The sequence below is a fragment of the Peromyscus maniculatus genome, chromosome 11 (assembly GCF_049852395.1).
Source record: "Peromyscus maniculatus bairdii isolate BWxNUB_F1_BW_parent chromosome 11, HU_Pman_BW_mat_3.1, whole genome shotgun sequence".
In the NCBI taxonomy this organism is placed as follows: Eukaryota; Metazoa; Chordata; class Mammalia; order Rodentia; family Cricetidae; genus Peromyscus; species Peromyscus maniculatus.
This window is the reverse complement of record NC_134862.1, coordinates 85,642,517-85,662,179: the sequence shown is the minus strand read 5'-3', so window position 1 is coordinate 85,662,179 and position 19,663 is coordinate 85,642,517. Positions and strand designations below refer to the sequence as shown.

Here is a 19,663-nt window from a genome sequence, read left to right as displayed (position 1 = left end):
CACTCGCTCTGAGCTGAAGTTGTCTGTTACCCACTCTGACTTGTGTATGTGGCCTAACAGTGCAGCAGTGTGTGCCCCATGAGGCAGAATTTGAATCTGGTCCCTGAGGAAACTGAAAAATCTCCAGCCTCTTAAACCATCTCATGCTTTTTAATAACGCTTCACTTCTTGGATTTATCAATCAATGACTCATTGTGTAATAAATGTGTGGTTATTAAATAAAAAAAAATGAGTAATGCCTAACAACTGACCTACTAAACAAATCCAGCTAGGAGGGAGGCGGGGGTTGAGAAGAAATTAAACATCATTAAGTCAACTGTTTTCTTCCTTCCTTTTTTCCTACAGTAATGCTTGGGAACAGAACTTTCTTTGAGAAATGCTCTGACTTGGGAGTACTGTTCTAACTACACACTGTTGCCTTCCTCCCCTTTCTATTTTCACTGAACTCGATGCTCGTTGTTGTGGAGTCGGGCAAGTGGTGTGGGCAATACTTTCTCGGTTTCCTCCGGGCTTCTTCAGAAAATGAGTTGGCTGCTGCTGCCACCATGCTCCAGGCTGTGGGCCTGTGTGGCAGGGGAGAAGAGAGCATCCCCAGCGTCGATTCTCATTGCACACACATTTGGGCGTTGCAGAACTGAGAGGAGCGAGCCAGGGAACGTTGAGCAGAACCTGCAGACACACATTTCCTGGCAGCCTCTGACTCAAGCCTCTTTGCCCCGGGCCACACTGAGACCAGGGGGCCTCGCCTGTCAGACAGGTGGAGAGACCACGCACAGGCAGTGTGGTGTCCACCAGAGAAAAATGGAATGCCTCTCTTTTCCTGGCTCCTTGACAGCCTGCTTTCCTTGATACTGGGTGGGGGAGGCAACGAGGATGCATTTATAACAGTACCAAGGCCATCTATTTTGGGCCTTAAAGATGCTGGTTGCACATATATTCATTTAAAATTATTTTTGACACGTTCTCTGCTTAATTTATTCATGAAAGGAGTACAAGAGGGGGAAAATGAGCTTAACTTTTAAATGGAAACTTTAGGCTAAAAATTCTTGAATAAAACTCAAGAGGAATAAAATGAAGTTAACTGTGTAACAGCAAGAAACACATTGATGCTACACTGTCTTCTCCAAATAAGCCCAGGGTTGTGACCCAAGCTAACTGATAAATGCACTTTTCCCCCATTTTTTTTCTTAGTGATAAAGAGCAGAGGTAAATTTATGCTAAACACTTGATGCCAAGCTTGGTGTTGAGGGACCAAAAATAAGAGAGGTCTGGGTCCTGGCTCAAGAGCTGAGATTTTACAACCCTCAAAGACTTTTTGTTTTTATACGTGTGTGTGTGTGTGTGTGTGTGTGTGTGTGATTGTGGCATCTAATGGACTACTTCAAACCCTGCTTTCTCCCCCCTTCCTACTTGTAATTACAAGCCTCACTCTTCGAGACAGCCTCTTTATCTATTAAGGACTGCTCTCCATCTAACTCAATGTTAGCTCTTAGACAGAGAGCATCTCAAACTTCTTGTAATTAAACAAGTAGGTTTGAATTCCTGATCCTGCAAAGTACTAGTTTTGTGGAAATGCAACACAAATGAATATTAAATAAGAAAGGCACCCACTCCCACTTTTAAAAAGCTCACTCATCACCAATTGTTGCAATTTAAATTTACAAAGGTGCTGTGGGTATGCGTAGCTCAGTGGTCACTGTGTACATAGCATACCAAGGCCCTGAATTCAACCCCTAATACAAAGTAAGAAAAGAAGTGAGGGAAGAAGGGAGAAAGGAGGGGAAAAGAAACATGTCTTATACAGATAATATATTAGTTTCTATACTGACTCAATGTTTAAGTTTCTCATACCATACACTAGCAGCAAGCAGACACTGATGTAGGGAACCAGGCAATATTGGCACATACTCAGTACATTCTTTACCTTTTGCTTCTTGCAGTCAGAGTTCATTCTCTACAGTAAATAACCAAGTGACCTTGTGAACTGGCCACGCCTCTTCAGATATAAATTGGCAATGGGCAATGCCAGGCTTGGAGCAACATGAACAGAGAAGCTTTCTTCTTCCCCTCTTCTCTCTCCAAACTATTTCTCAGGCCAAGGAAAAAATCAGTGATCATATTTTAAAATAAACAAGGATAACAGAGCAGACACCTGCTCTTTCCTTACCCAGGGTCCTTCACACCTTCCTCCTAGTAAAAGAACTTTCTCCCAGCAAAGTGTGACTTTCCCCTGGCTCCCTGGGGCTCTGCTGGGCTGCAGACTGCCATATCCCAAAGGCAGCCATGTGCATATAGACACAATCTGCTTCTAAGCAGGTGGTCCTGAAATTGGAGCTTTTGAAAGTGGAGGTTGGGAGGTCATATACTTGAAGTCTGAAATCAAAGGCATCTCCATTCTTTCTCTTCGGTTTCAGAATGAAGGATTTGCTCTATGAGATGGAAAAATTCGAAAGAATGAGGCATCATCACACAAGGAGAGCCCTGCCATGGACAGTTCCAACACCACACCACGGCACACGCCAGTCCCCAGTCGGAGAAACCAAAAGGCCAGCTGCACTTGCACTGGATTTCTTCCTTGGAGGATTTCTAAGAACTCAAAGAGAAAGTCTTGACTCATGCTGGTAGTTTGAGCAGTCAAACTAACTCAGGGAAGCATTTATAGCAGTTATTATCTGGAAGCTCTAGAAAAGAAGTCTTAATCATCTGTTCCCAATTAACCTGTCCATCACAGTAGGATAACCTTGTGACTTCCCTGCTGTAGCTTTTCTCAATTTCAAAATGATATAAAAGCTGAAATGCAGCTTGCTAGCTATCTAGGTCAGAGGTCAGATCTTCCCATATGGGTCATAAAAGTAGGTCAGGGCGTAATGATCACTTAGGAGTCTCTCACTTATATGGCTGCTCTGAGAATTCTTTGAGAAGCCACTTATGTAAAGGAGAAAGGAGACCTTTCATGGTAGTCGCACTGATAACAGCGGGGGTCTGCAGGTTTAATGATAGGTATGTCTCCCATTTGCACTTAAGGCAATCCAGGTCCAAGGCTTCCTACAGGAGTTTCCCTCCAGGGCCAATATGAGAAAAAGGTACAGAGTTGAAAAGAATGCATGTCAACGAGGTACAACACTTATGAGGAGCAGTGTCAGCAGGGAAAGGAGCCACTAGGTCACATAAACATTCAGGAATGGTTGCTTTAGAGTTCTGTCACAAATTAACCTGATGCATGGACACAAAGAAGAGTTTTATGGAGGATTAAAATCTTATAGTTCCGAAGACGTCTGGATTTATTAACAATAAATATGTAAAGGAATTTCAACTTTTCTGTAAAAGCCTCCTTCCTCTTGATAAAAAAGAAGTCCAAGAGAGTGACAGTTTCATCACAAACATTAAAGGGAACGGCCACAAGAAGACCTAACTGTCATGACGGATATGTCTATCAGTACATGAAGGATCCGTGAACACTTATTTCTATTACAAATTAGTGCTACTGATTTTCTCAGTTGTCTTTTTGGGAACAATCACATTTATCCATTTCCCTAGTAATTTACATAGAATTACACCCTAATGGATAAGGGATTAGCTTGGCAGGCAAATTACTGGGGTTCAAATCTGCTTCTATAACATATCAGCTGAGCGACCTTAGATGACTCATTTTACTTCTCTGTAAGCTGGGAAAACAGGAGCCTACGTCTAATGAAGCTCCTCCAAGGACAGCACAGCTGCCTCCTGGCCAATTCCTGTGACACAGACTGGGGCTCAGTGAGTGCCAGCCTCCAGTGTCAGCTTTATTCTAAAAGCTATTATGGGGAATCACAGCACCAACTTATACAAAAATTAATATATTCTTAACCTAAGAGCTTTCCCTCAAGGGGGATGGAGGAATCAAGAGAAGGAAGTTCTCTCGTCTACCAGGAGTCAGCAGGCAGGGCCGCAGCAGGGAAGTTAGGATTCAGGGAGATCCTGAAAAGTGGTTACGATTAGGCGAGAAGAAGCCACGGCGTGCCTCACTTGTAAAACTGGGAAAAGAGAAGTGCCAGCCATCACTAAAAGGGTAGCTACATCCAGCTGCCCACGGCTGGAAATCAGCACTGAGGGTTAGCAGGGAGGAATGGAATGGGAAGGCCGGAGTCTGCCAGAAAGACCTGAATGTCCACACTGAGTGATGCGGACCTCCATGACAGTCCGTGTGGTCCGATGGAAGGCTCCAATGAGAGCAAGGGGACAGTCAAGAGGGTGGTGTGTGACTATTCCCTGTGCAAGGGTTAGCTGAAGATTGGACAGGTGTTAGGAGACTACCTCCATAACCCCTGGAGAGACTGGTGGAGCCTGTGTTACAACAAGCAGGAATGGAAAGCTGAGAGACAGTTCTGAAAAATCCCTGGGAAGTGCAAACTAAGAATGCATCTTATACAAAAGATATTTGAAGCAATCTAAGCACTCAGAAATGGGAATTCAAAAAGAATATTCTTGTGCCAGGCGATGGTGGTGGTGCACGCCTTTAATCCCAGCACTCAGGAGGCAGAGCCAGGCAGATCTCTGTGAGTTTGAGGCCAGCCTGGTCTACAGAGCGAGATCCAAGACAGCCAGGGCTATTACACAGAGAAACCCTGTCTTGGAAAAAAAAAAAAAAAAAAAAAAAAAAGAGGTAATTTTGGTAATTTTGTAAGTGTAAGTCCTATCAGAGTCACAATAAAAAAATGAATAAATAATCTAGTCTCACCTCATTTTACAAGTAATTAGACCTAAAGAGTTAAGTAATTATTCTAAAGATTGAAAAACAGTGCAATTCCTAAGAAGACACTATGGCCCGGGATTTCTCCACAACACTAAACACTCCACTGTAGCCCTGGCTGGTCTCCACAGTCCCAGTGCCCCACTATAACCAGGTTTGTCTCCAGAGTCCTAGACACCTCGCTATAACTCAGGCTCATCTACGAGGTCCTAGATGCCCCACTACACGCAGGTTTGTCTCTGCAGTAGTAGATGCCACACAAAGACCAGTCTGTCTCCAGAGTCCTAGACATCCTCGATGACTTCCCTTAGCGACCACGTGAGCTTTAATAGCACCTGGTTATTTCACCAAACTGTCTCACATCATCTTTCTTTTTTCTTATACATCTGAAAGCCCCATCTTACTTTTGTTGGCCAGTGGCTCTTTTCCATTGAACTTTAAAAACAGGGTCCTTGGACTAGAATTGTATTTAGTGGTAGGGTGTATGCTTAGCATACATAAGGCCCAAAGCTAAAAAAAAAAATAAAAATCTTTTTTTTCCTGAAATGGTTTCAACACACTCCCAAATTTATATATTCATGTATACTGGTCCCTTATCATGAAGATTTATCATCTATCTATTATCTGTCCATCCATCCATCCATCCATCCATCCATCCATCCATCCATCCATCTATAAATAACTAAATATCTCTGTGTAGCAGCGTCTAGGTCGAAAGCTCTAGCCAGTACCTTTTCCTCACACAGAAGTTACATGACACTCAGGTTTCCCAATACAATATATTCTTTTCTTCTGTTACTTCTTTATATTTCCTGGTTGAAGCTAAGGATTATCCAATCAATCTAAACTAGGAATTATGGAGTCACTTTTGATTGATCCTCTCATACTTACTATCTAAAAAATGCCTCTTGAACACATGATTCCCCACTCATTTAGCTGGGACAGCCATTGGCCTCAGCCTTCATTACCAACTCCTGGACTTCTATGCTTCCTTTCTGATGGGACCCCCACAAATCTCTCTTCCCCAATCTATTTTTCAGAATACTTTTCACTCATCTTCTAAAAATGCACACTTGAGTCTGTCCTAAGCTCCTGACACCTCACTGGCAGCACCTGAGGAATCTAAGTTTCTCTGTAAATGGCCAGGCAGTAAATAGTTCAGGCTTTGCAGATCTCACTCAGCTCAGCCACCAGTCATCCATCACCCACAGGATAATTGTGGCTAGGTCCCACAAAAGTTCATTTACAGATGATTAGGTATGATAAAATATTAGTTTTACTTGCCCCAATTATTAAAACAGTATAAAACCATTCTCCATGCATGGACTACACAAAAACAGACAGCAGACCAGATGTGGCCTGAGATTTAGATGATGACATTGTCCTAACCAGGTTCTCTTCTCCAACCTCATTGTCCACGATGCTACAGAGGGATCCTAATTCCGAATGCCCATCATCCATTGTGTGGACAGCAAGCTTAGTGTATCAAGAACTGACAACCCCTCTCAGAACCACCTAGTTCCACAGCATAGCCCACTACACTTTCTCTGGTCTCCTCTTGAGAACCTTTCGAGTCTTAGCTCCTACCTACCAGCAAACCTTAGAGTAGAGTTTATGTTTTCTCCTGTAATTATAACTTTGTATACACCGGTCCCTTATCTAGAATACCTATCCTATCTTTTTCCACTTTGGAACTCAACATAAACTTATTTAATCAGACTTTTACCAAACGCTCTCCCTAGCCATCAGCTTTCGCTATTGTTTTGTCCTGCAGTGCAGAGCTAGCCCATTCTCCTTTCTATGTGTTTCTGCAGTAGCCCTTCCTTGGGCACGGCATTGCATTGCGGTAACATTCTCCTGTCTTTCCATGTGAGAGCCGACTCCTCTAGCTTAGTGTCAACAACCGAACAGCAGAAACTGACTCTTATTTTCCCTCTCGATGCTTAAGGATGAGCAAATTACTTAAAACCTAGTAGGTGTTGAATAAATAATTGTGTACCAAGTAAACATTATACTTACCAGCTGGCTCCTTCAGTGAAGGCTGAATTTCTATTTCCCAACTTTAATGCAATTTGAATTTAAATAAGGACAAATATCAAAAGTGGTAGATGATTCTTTCAGAATGATCTACAGATTTCTACTCCTGTTTTAATTTTTTGATTTGCCTATATAGATTTGACTCATTATTTCACTATCATTTTATAAGATGGTTTTCATATTTACTTTTTAAAATTTGGCTAGAATATGTCACTGAAAATGTCTGAGAGTGAATGGCGAAATGCTTACTTGCAGGAGGGTTCTGTACTTCAGCTGACCTACACAAAAAGAAAGGGGCCACTTCCCAGTCACACTCACGGGTATACTGAATGAATAAAGAACCGCGAGTGCAAAAACTCTAAAAAGACATGTCAGAAATACTCAGCCCAAAAGGCATGGCTGATTTCCAGTGTGAAGGAGAAATGTGTCTGGTTCCCTGGCGTTTTAATTGTCTTTTTTAAATTTATGATTGTGGTCTTTATCAAACATGAACATAAATGAAGCATAAAATGCCTATAAAAAGTATTACACTTAAAAATAGTCAATTAAGCTTTATTTCTATACAGTGGGCTTACATTTTTACAGATTTTGTATAAGGGAAGCACAGCAGACAAAAGCTACCTAGGGAACCCAGCACAAACTCTTCTCTTAAGAACAAAGGAATTAGTTACCACGCGTCCACTGCAGCAGTGACTGTATCTTAATACGCTCCACTTGCAGGAACTGATCTTGTCAGACGGTACAAACTGATACTTCAGGGAAACTCTAACGGACTTTGACTCCAGAAATTAACTCCGAACAAGACAGAATTGCAAAGGGGCAGAAGCAGCATTAATATTTATTTACCAGAGCTCGGTCACACCAAGACATTAAAAAGCTGTCCCATTTCTATAGCTTAGGAGTGTTTAACACACAAATGGTTGATTCTCAATAGAAGTCTGACAGAAAAGAAAAACTAGCAACATTATCATGATGAAGCTAAGTTTAAAATTTTGAGGATTAAATAACCACAGGAATGGGGTTAATAGTGTGTTCTCAGTGCCACAGTGACAATGCTTTAAATGGGCACTAAAAGAGCAGCTATTATCCTGCAATATTAAGCATTTTTCCTCACCAGAGTGTTTCATCTGTTGGGGCTTTCCCCAGGGACCATCCGTGTCTAAAGTGCTTTCTCTCCCCTCCTCTCTTTTGCTCTCTCCTCTCACTGCTTAAATCAGAAGGTGTCAAGCCATTTGGAAGATTATCATAACAAAATGTTTTTAACAAAGTTTGATTTGAACAGAACTGGAGGCATCTTAGCACTAACCCAAAACTTTGGGAGGTTCACCAACCTCTAGAATATTTTTTTCTCCAAATGCAGGCTGTTCAAGTAGTGCTTTTCTCCATCTGTTATCATACCGTGCTCAGAATTACATTGTCATATTTAATGCAAAAGGGATCATTCTCCTTTCATAGTTTAAATTCAACATCGTACTGCAACGGGAAGACCAGTGTTTTCTTATGTTGTAAATTAAATCAAATATCATAAACTTACAGTGACTGTAGACAAAATTCTCTCTCAAAACTGAGACCCTCTGAGAATCGAACAAACGCACAGGATTGATATAAAAACCGAAAGCTGTAAAGTCTGAAGTGGTGAAATGAAGTATTTACTTCTCTGTCTGGATTTTTCTTTCGGGGTATGTTTATGTATGTGCATATGTACACACACATGCATGTATGTTTATGTATATGCATGTGTACACACATGCACGTGCATGTGTGTGTTTCTAAATCAGCAAACTCACAATGCTTGCAACCTAGAGTCCTATTTTAATTCTGAATGAGCTATATGCTCACTTAAATGTGCCACAATGACGAATGCACTACAACATCTTATGGGGAAAACATTGCAACAAAATACCTTGCTGCACTAAACCGCTTATAATAACGATCTGAATGCAAAGAGTCTCAACTTCATCTCCAAATTTCCCAGCTCCTTAGGAAACACGTCCCTTATTTTTGTATCAACTCCATTGCAATCTGCTCTTAGCATGTCTCCTCCTTTTGTCTCTCACTGCTGACAGAAGCTGGTGATTTTCGTAAATACATTTCCTCATAGTCTTCATTTTCACATCTTTATTAGACATACAATTAATAGGAGAGGTGGTGGTGGGAGAAATATGTCATCTTGCTTATACTGATAAAGCATCACTTAAATATTTGAGCACTGTAGACAAACGGTTTTGTAATATATCAGTGATTCCCTGCCACACTCATCATTCACGTGTCTGGGTGTTTTGCTTGCCACATATCCACTTTCTGTAATATGCCTGAAAGCTGTGTGCGAATTGAATGACTAAGACTAACAACTGTTTGGCAGCCTGTGGCAGGAGCCAGTGGGACAGACGCACTGGGTGCTGAGTGCAGGGTGGGATTAGGGCATACCTGGTGAGGTGCAGCTGGCGCTCAGACTCGCCCAGCAGCTCTGTTACTTGCAGGCACTCCTGTCTGGCCTGAGCTGCCTTCTGCTGCTCCTGTTCCACATGCTGCTTGCTCTCGCTCAGTTCTAGTCTCAATTTCTCTATTTCCTTAGGCAGACAGAGGAGAGAAAAAAAAAAAAAACCATATCAAATATATACACGTGAATTCAAAATTAGTCCACTTTTATTTCTTCCATGAATCTTAATACAATAAAAGCTCATTGGAAAATTTAGACTAGCTTCAGTTCCTTGACAAAGAGAATTAGCACATCCACAAATACACATCCATGGAGTAGCTCTGGATTATGAGACGAAGTCAATTTAAAACATGAAACAACTGAACAAATGATTGATAATCCACTGTCATGCAAAGGCTTGTGCCCTTTAAAGAGTAATCCTAACCTAACAGGCACCCCCTTTAAAATGTGACGTTGTCTAAGAGGTCTGAACAGATGCTGACAGTGATGCTGATTGAATATGCCACTGTCTACTTCAAAAGACAGAGTTATGGTTTTACTTAGATGTCATAAAAACCAGATTCAAGGTTAAGACAATTTGTTTTTAGGAAAATGTGAAGTGTTAAAAAGGCATTGGCATGATGCTAATAGTATTTGTCAACAATGTTGGGACAGACTCAGCATAAGGACCTTCAGCCTGCTTGTGTGAATTCTAGAGCGCAGCACCTGGGCTGACCCGTCGGCCGAGCAGAGCACTCTGGCATGACTGAGCTTGGATATGTACATGTACGAACATGCACACAGCTCATTATTGGTTTTGAGGAAGAAACTCCTTATCTTACTGATACTCAAATATTTCAAAGCAAAAATAACTTATATTTTGGATAGTTTGTACATTAAAGTAAAAATATTCATTACAGAATATCTTCGACATTAAGCAAATCAAAGGAACTGGACATAAAAAATAGACTATAAAAAGATGAAAAACAAAAAAAGAACAGGAATATTTTCAACTTCATACATACTAAGTAAGAAGCAAGTTTGCTACACAAAATGCAATATGTTTTCACGTCTTACCAGAGCATTTTAAACACAGCATTTACACATATTTTAAAATTTTCTTATGTCATTTCTCAATATTCTGAATGACCTCCAACTACATTGCAAATATCAACTAAGATAAAGCAAATGATTCATTTTTCTTATATTTATAATGCTATATTCAGTTCATACCATCAATATTTGCCAAAAATAAAGTCATTTGCTATGAGTTCGCAAATATTATTTTATTTTTTGAAAATCCATATACTTATAGGTACATTACTTTCATTCAGAGGAGGTTTCTATATCTTTCAGACTGAAATACCAAGTAAAACTGATTTATTTCTTTAAAATATTTTGAGTTATTAAAGTTATACTAACATTTTTGCAGTCTTACAATTAAATATAACTAAAGATGTAAAACATAATAGAAAAGTCAGTAAATTTTATTTGCCTAGAATTTATAAAATTAAGAGCAAGGAAGTCTAAAACTGGAGTTATATGTTAGCATTAAAACCTGAAAACTTCATTCAATATTTTCTTTTATATCATGCTACTTATAAAAATCTGTGCTTAATATGTCCAACCCAGAGAATCCCCATCTTTTCTTGATTCAGCAAGTAACAATTCATGTGATAGATGAGAAACACACACACACACACACACACACACACACACACACAAAGACAATCAATATACAGCATGTACACACACACAAAAAAAAAAAAAAGAAAAGAAAAGAAAAGAAAAAACAAACCAGCAAATGAATTATAGAGAAAATCCATGCCTCAAAAGCATGGACAGAGAAACTGGCATGGGCAAGAAAAGGTGAAGCAATGTGAAGCCACAAAAGACCCATGGGTACGAGATGGGGTCACACCATTAGAGACCATAGACTGTAGGCTATATTTTTCTTATGAATGGTAGGAAACAATGGCTTAAATAGATATGCAATTTGAGAAGTTTAGTTTTAAAAACTGGATCAATGTGTATGATCAATTTTAGGCAGCAAGGAATGACAGATGGGAAACCCTGAACAGATAGCAGCAATATTCCAGACAGGGGTAGAAAAGACTTAAAACAGAAATATAAAAGAAAATGGTGATTTTATAGAAAAAAATGAGATGTATCTGGCTGGAGGCATATCTCAGTGAGTGGAGTGTTTGTGGTGCAAGGCTGAGGACCTGAGTCTGGGTCCCTAGACCCCATGGGAAAGCCAGGCCGGTGCTGCCCTGCAACCTCAGAGCTTGGAGGACAGAGGATTCCAGAAGCTTGCTGGTCAGCTAGTCTAAAGCACTTGACAAGCTTCAGGTTTAGTGCAGGATCCTGTTTCAAATAATAAGGTGGAGAGCTATAGAGGAAAACACCTGACATTGACCTACACACACCTACACACACACACACACACACACACACACACACACACACACACACACACACACACACACACAGAGAGAGAGAGAGAGAGAGACTATACACATGCACTAGTATATTTCATTAAGAGGATACAAAAGAGTGACAGAAAGAAAACAAAATCCAAACTTCCTTAAAAAGAATAGATTCTGTTTTTGTGAGATCATTCAACAACAACACATGTACTTTATACCATTTTAAGTTTACAGCAGCTGTTTTCATATCCTCACGTAACAAAGCAGCTGCACTAACAGTTAGGCAAACCTACAGGCAAAGGACACCGTTTCAAGAGCCCACACGAATCAGAGCTTCGGGGCTCTGACCCCTGTGACCTTGGACAAGTCACTGGACTCTCAGACCCTCTCTTCAACCTACAATCAGAGTGATGACTGGAGCAACCTCCAGAGAATGTGCCGAAGACCCGAAAGGATGGCGTAAGAAAGAATAACGAGGCAGGGGACACATGGCTGGCCCTAAGCATTCCTGACTGAGGGCTGAAGGTACAGCTTAGAGTGAAGCCCCTGCCTAGGACACGTGACACCTGTGTTCTAGTCCCAGCACCACCAAGCAACAAAGTAAGTGAATCCAATAAACCTCCCCTCCTCTATAGAAGCACAATCTTGGTATAAACTGAATAAAATTGTATCTATTCTAATTTCGAAATACCAAGTTCTTTTTTGTACGACGGCCTGCTTCGGATTATGTGTGCCAACAAAGGAGCTCTCTGGGACAGATAATCAAAACCAACAAATAATCTACCAGCTGGATGGAGGGTCAACACTTAGCTTCCCGAGTCAGGAAAACCTGCCATGGCACCAACTCCAACAGTTAGAAGAGAAATCTCTTGCCAGAAATGCCATGTTCCCACTGGCAGAATAACCCTGTGCCTCACCCAACTGGGTCAGGGCTGCTTCCTGGCTGCAGATTAGTGGCTCCGGGACGAAAGACCGACAATGGTCATAGGCCAAATGTCCATTCCTCTCAAAGTACACTATTAACCTGATGTCCACAATGCAGCCTGACACAGTCATCTTTCGGCCAGCTGGGTGACAGGAGGGCTACATAGCTTTACACCTCACCAAAAGACATACCTCAAATCATAACCACATGAGCTGGAAGTGTAGCTTACTGGTAAAACACTTGCCTAGCATGTGCACGGCCTGGGACACTATCCTCAGAAACAAAAGAATAAAATAAAAACAAAAGCATGAATATAATCACCAGAATAACAAAAAAAGTAGAAGCCATTATGAATGGCTGTTTTGAACCTCTGGTTATTTAAGTCATAGGCTAAGGGGAGAATTTACCACTACTATTCTGCTAAATGTATATAAGTAGTAAAATTACTCCCAATGATTATTGTTGCACCTAGAGATCAGAGACTTTCTCAAACTTCAATGAGGAATCTTCTTGCAAAGAAGATACTATTCAGTGCTCATTTATATTAAGATTTTTCTCAATCATATATATATAAAACTTTATTTATTTATTTATTTATTTATGTTTTTTTGAGACAGGGTTTCTCTGTGTTGTTTTGGCACCTGTCCTGGATCTCACTCTGTAGACCAGGCTGGCCTCGAACTCACAGAGATCTGCCTGGCTATGCCTCCCCAGTGCTGGGATTGAAGGCGTGCGCCACCACCGCCCGGCAAAACTTTATTTTTTTTATTATTGATTACATTTTCTTATCAAAATGACCACCTAATCTAAGTCAAACAGTACTCAATCTTTTGTTATCTTCAATGGCATATTGTCAACTCTTCTAATATTTATCTTCATCTTAAAAAAAACAATTTCTTTTTAGTGTATGAGTATTTTGTGTGCACATATGTATAGATACCATGTGAGTGCCTAATGCTTGTACAGGTCAGAAGAGGACATTTGATTCCCTAGAACTGGAGCTGCATGTGGTGCTGGGAACTGAACCTGGGTCCTCTGCAGGAGCAGCAGGTGCTCTTAACTACAGAGTCATCTCTATACTGCCTATATTTGTATTTTAAATGACATATTACTATTTCTTGGTTTGTAATATAAGACATTAGCTATCATCTCCTTTGCTAGGGCACATGGAAGCATGTATCTACAGTCCAAGTTTCTTAGAAAGCTGAGCCAGGACGACTACTGGAGTGTAAGACTTCTATGACATCCTACACAACACTCTAAAGATGCAATTCATGCCCTCACATAAAGTTTAGTTACTAGTCAGTGGTTCACTTACATTATAATGGAAAGTTTTCTCTCTACTGAGACAAACATTTTTTTGAGTTAATTTTCTTCCACAGTGTTTTATTATTTGGGAGATTAATGGCCTAGTACTGGTGTATGAGAGGCACTGTTTGCTCACTTCTGAGCTGGGGTCTTGCTGTGTTTCTGAGGCTGGCCTCAAACTCCTGGATGCAAACAATCCTCACTATCTCTATTGCATAAATAGCAGGTGTGTGTCTTCACTCTGATTGCCCTTTTAAAATAATTACCTTTCTAAGTAACTGACATTTCTCCACAATTATTTAAAAATAATTACCAAGTAGTCACACTTTTAAATACTGAAATATCAAAGTATAATTTTTCCCTTACTTCTGACCCTTTTGATCTGTCTTTTGCCAACTCTTTATGCCTTCCCTAATGTACCTTAAGAGTTCCTTGTTGGTCAAGCACAGTAGTATTTGTGTTTCATGTGAGCACTCTTGATGCAGAGGGAGGCAGATGTCTCTAAATTCAAGACCAGCCTGGAATCTATAGCTAGTTCAAGGCCAGCCAGGGCTACCTAGTAAGACCCTGTTCCCCTCCCCCAAATAAAGAGTTCCTACTTTTCTGGATCCCAAGTCACTCTGTGTCAAAGGAGTTTTTATAAGAAAGGAAGCCTCAAACCACGATTGTGTGTGTGTGTGTGTGTGTGTGTGTGTGTGTGTGTGTGTGTGTGTGTGTACATGTGCTTTAAAAAACATTATTTTATAGATAAACTCAAGAGTTTGTCTGGATATGAAATCCTATTGGATTCAGAATATTACTGGGCCCACACCATCGTCTTCAGGATCATAATGTTACCACTAGAGAGCCCCTCTACCTTCTATTAATTACTCTGTAATTGGCTTTTTTCTCTTCCAGGAAACATTTATAATACTCTCTTTCCAATTCATTTTGCAATTTTATGAGTGTGATCTCAGAATAGATTTTCATACTTTGTGTCCTTGTTTTCAGTGGCCCCTTTCAATCGGGAGGCTTATCTAGGGTTTGGTTTTTAAGTTTTGAGACACTGCCTTGAATGGCTATTTTTAATCTCTCTCTCTCTCTCTCTCTCTCTCTCTCTCTCTCTCTCTCTCTCTCTCTCTCTCTCTCCATCCATCCATCTATATCCCTACCTCCCTTCCCCCGCCTCTCTCTTTCTTTTCTTTTTCTCCCAGAGACAGGGTTTCTCTTCTCTGGCTGTCCTGGAACTTGCTTTGTAGACCAGGCTGGCCTCGAACTCACAGAGATCTGCCTCCTGAATGCTGAGATTAAAGGCGTTCGCCACCTTTAATGCCAGACATTTTGTATTTTCTAGATTGCCCAGGCATTGATCTCTGGCCCTATCAGACTGGTTATCAAAATTATTTATATTTTCTAACCAGAGTCTAACATCTGGAATTACTTTTCTTTCCAAGCTCTTTATTAAATCTAAGGATATATTTTTCACATCCATCAATTATTTCCTGCATTCCCTTATCCTTGTACATAAAATTCATTTTTATTTTTTCAGGTGAAATATCTCATTAGAACGTACAATATTTCAAAAGTTCTCTTCAGTTTATCATGTACATCCCCTCGGTTTCATCCAGGTTTGTTAAAGGGTGCTTTTGTTCACATGATTTAACTGAGTGGGAAATCTAGAAGAGAAAAGAGGTTCATCTGGGGTCATGGGTGCAGAGGATGGGAATTCACAGTGGCAGCTGTGTGGACGGGGAAGTGTAGGCACAGAGAGAACACGAAGGGCAGGCAGCTGGCCTTTGTACAACTTCTCTCCTGCATAATAAGTCTAGTGCATGATAGCAGGAGCTCATGTGGAAAGACACTAACCCTATCATGGGGCAAAGCCTCCAGATCCAAACACCTCCCAACACTGCCACATAGACAATTAAGACTTCACAACAAAAGCTCTTGGGGGACATATTTAAAACACAGCCAGCTTCCTTTGGGTCTTTTTTTTTCTTTCTATTTGTCCATTTTAGATCCTCTGTCATATTATAGGCAGTGAATCAAAGTACAGACGTAATGAGTTTTAGATAACATATATTTTATCATGTATTGTTCAGCAAATACTCACTCCTAATTCCCCTCCCCTGACAGAGGATGTACTAGTTTCCCCAACATCTCTGGACTTAGCTATGTGATTTCATTTAGCTAATGGTATCATAATGCAAGCAGAAATGATTTGATTTTACCTCATGCTGTGGTGATTCTCCATGAGGAAAACATCATCTGGTGCTGCTGCCGCCACCCTGTCAGTCTGAACCACAGACAGAGCACACAAGGAGAGAGATAAAAACCAAAGTGCGGCTAGACAGATCCTGACCTCTGTTCTGAAGCAGACACCCAATGCTGTCCTGCTTAGCCAAACCTCCGCAGCCTAGCACTGAGGACCATGAGTACATGGGATCACTGCTGCAAGGCACTGAGCTTGCAAGAAAAAATCCCCAACTTTAAAGGAATAAGGACTGTTACACTATATGTTATTTTGGAATTTCATTTGAACTTTGAAATTACTACATGAAACACATAAGGCAGGAATCCTGTACGGAGAAGAAACCGGGGATTAAAAAACACAGTGTGAGTGTCAAGAAGTTCGCCAAGGCTTTCAACCAGCGGTTCTCCACCTTCCTGATGCTGCGGCTCTTAATACAGTTCCTCATGGTGTGCTGACCAACACCATCAAGTTCTTGTCATTGCTACGTTAGAACTCTAATTTGCTACTGTTCTAAATTGTAATGTAACTATCTGATATGCAGGATCTCTGATATGCGACCCCTGTGATAGGGTCATTAGACCCCAAGATGGGGCAAGATCCACAGGGTGAAATCTGCTCCTTTAAGCCAAATGTGACTCATTTCCTCCACATACCATAACACAAACTCTGCAGTCACTTTCAAAACATTTCTACCAAGATCAATAAAAATCAATTTGGTATCCATTTATAAACACACACACAGATTTTACAAACATGTATAGTTTAACAGTTATCTCATCAAGGAGGCTCAATCTTCACAATGTGAGATGTATGTTCATATTTTCTATTTCTTATTCTTATCCTCTTTAAAGAATTTCTGTTGTCAATTTATAAAATTAGCTTCACAGTCCTGTAACTTGAAAAATGATGTACTACCTGTACATTTTAAATTACATAGATTAATAATCAAATAGAGTTTTATTCAGAGCATTTCTGTTGTATACTTCTCCCAAATTTCTAAGAAAAAAAATACAAAGAAATGAATGCAAAAACCGAAAAATTGTGCATCACCTTGAACCCAAAGGATACCTTTGCCTGGATAGAAAATGAACTGCACAGGAGTTATAATATCTACCAGAACTTATTTAACCCTGCTACCAAATATTATTGACTTAAAAATTATTTTCCCACCAGGTGTGCTAGCACACACTTGTAATCCTGGCCTTTAGGAGGCTGAGAAGGGAGGATATTGATAAGTCAGGGGCCTAACATGCTTATATAATGGATTCAAGGCCAGCCAGGATTACAAGACCCTGACTCAAAAAAATTAATAAGTTGTTGCCATCTTTAATATAGGGTGACTGATTTGTATTAGAGAAGGTGAGAATGGGGATAAAAAAACAAAGTGTAGAAGAGTAGGGAGACTAGAATTTAGAAGGAAGAGCCTATGGTTTTGAAGCTGACATAATTTGATAATGTTAAATTGTCATTCAGAAACCAGTCGTCAAATTAAAACAACACATTTTAAAAGTAAAGCAGTGTATGATAATTAACATTAAAGCGGACAATCTGTCACAGAAATGGTTTCTATTCATCTTTGTGTGGACAAGGACCTACTCACTAGACACTCAGTACCCTATTAGGACTGATTTTTATCAACCTGGAAGCCAATGTCTAGAGGGCATCTAAAGCTCTGCTGGCGAAAACGCAGGACACAACGATCCCTTGTGTGCAGTAACCATGTTGTAGGTTTGCAGGGGTCACAGCTACCAGTCTAGATGGAGAGGCACAACGTGTCTTCATTGTCACAGAAGGTTCTAGCGCCAGCACCAGAGTCAAGCAGAGACCTCCCAAGGAAGCAGGAATCTATGTGAATAGCAGAGCAAGTGATCCCTGAATCATTTTAGAAAGGACTCCTAACGGTGCCTTTCATTGCTGCAGCTCCAGAAGGCTTGCAGAGCCCATTCTAAGGGCCCTCTCAGAGCTACTGTTGGTGGTGGCATGTAACACTGGTTCATATGTTTTTATTGTGGGCCTGAGAACAACACTGATACCATATGTTCCAGGAACTGGCTTAGCATTCTATATTTTAAAATCTCGATTTGTGTTCATGACAACCTTGTAAAAAAAATAAAGCATTCTATTACTGTTTCACAAGTGAGAAGGCTGAAGCTCACAGATGTCAATAACTTATAGAAGATTATATAGTGCAAAGCTAGGATGAAAACTGGGTTAGGCTTCTTTCAAATCTCAATCTTTCGATCATACCATACTGTCTCTCTACACATGCCTAGACATGGCATAAAATAAAAACCTCACAGTCCATAATTTGGCACAGGTAGAAGATACAGACAACAGGGTTGCTGGAGAAGAGAAAACTCAGATGGCCTGAATGAAATACCACAATTACCATTCTTCATACAAACAAAGCCATGGCCACAGTTCCCTCTGAAGAAGTATTTTCATGCCAGTATGAGCCAGTGTACACTGACATCTTATTAGCCTCCAGATCAAACACATGTATTTCTGGGAAACATCTGTTTTTCTAGTTACTTCTAATCAGTTTCTATAGTAAGCAAATATTCCTTAAAGAATTATTTTTAAAAATGTCCTTCTCTATACATATACTGCTAGGAGAAATAGCAACTAATGAAATCAAAAGCACTTCCTGAGGGCCAATGTAGCTCTCAGGCAAAACCTGTGCCCAAAACAGATGAAGTGGGGCTAAGATAGACATTTGAGATGAAACAGATTCAACCACACTGTAACAATGCAGCAGCAGATTTTGGGTTAAGCCAGACTTATACCCACTGTTCTGTCATGCTGGTAGACTCAGGGCAGAAATAAGAATGCCTGCAGCCCTCCAGTCCCTCTGCATGAGAGCTGAGATGATGGCTGAGCCTTCTGGACTGGTTAAGAAAGGCTTTACACATGCTGCAAGGACAGGGAGGACCGCTTTCCCGCTTCAGGAATGTAAGTCTGGTTCATTGTAGACAAACTATCAGGTCGTTCATAAGCTCTACATTTTTTCTTTAAAATGCAGTGTGCTTTTGTCCCTAATTCTATCACACCCTTTTATTGTCCTAACAGAGTTCAAATATAACAGTCTTCAGGTATGATATACTTATAGATTCACATTGCAACCACCATGGACAGAGAGATGTTGAATATACCCATTGTTAGAAACATAAAGGAACATTAAGATACCTAAACGAAGAAAATTATCAAATAAGATGTGATTATTGAAAAGTTAGAAAAGAAAAATGAAGAAATATTTTTTCAATGATGCATGGCAAAGAGTAGTTAAGGTATCATGAAAATTACTAAAACCAACCAGTATCACAAATAGATATAAAGATGACCCAAAAGTACAGACTAAAAGAGGTAGCATTACATAAGATAATTCTTAGGGGTAAAGAGATGATTCAACTATGAAAAGTTAAGTCTCCCAACTGAAAGCACAGGACAATGGCGAAGCAAGTGGAAAATTCACAAATAACGACAGAATCAAGACTATCTTCTGATTGCTGAGGACACCATTTGTCATGCGGAGTTTTGCTTAGTTTTACAGTATCAGGTATGAGTTCTCTTCCTACTGTGGGAA

General features: G+C 40.3%; 1 protein-coding gene across 13 annotated transcripts in view; it reads right to left on the bottom strand.

Moving 5' to 3' along the window:
* Sdccag8 (SHH signaling and ciliogenesis regulator SDCCAG8) overlaps positions 1-19,663 on the bottom strand; it is a 206,096-nt gene that overhangs the window by 103,664 nt on the left and 82,769 nt on the right. For all 13 annotated transcript variants that reach the window (XR_013043544.1, XR_006062124.2, XR_013043545.1 and 10 more), the window contains one exon: positions 9,194-9,336. Coding sequence is in view for 6 of the 13 variants with exons in the window: in XM_076548294.1 (XP_076404409.1) it covers positions 9,194-9,336 (143 nt within the window). In the remaining 7 variants the exon portion in view is untranslated. The remainder of the gene's footprint in view (positions 1-9,193; positions 9,337-19,663) is intronic.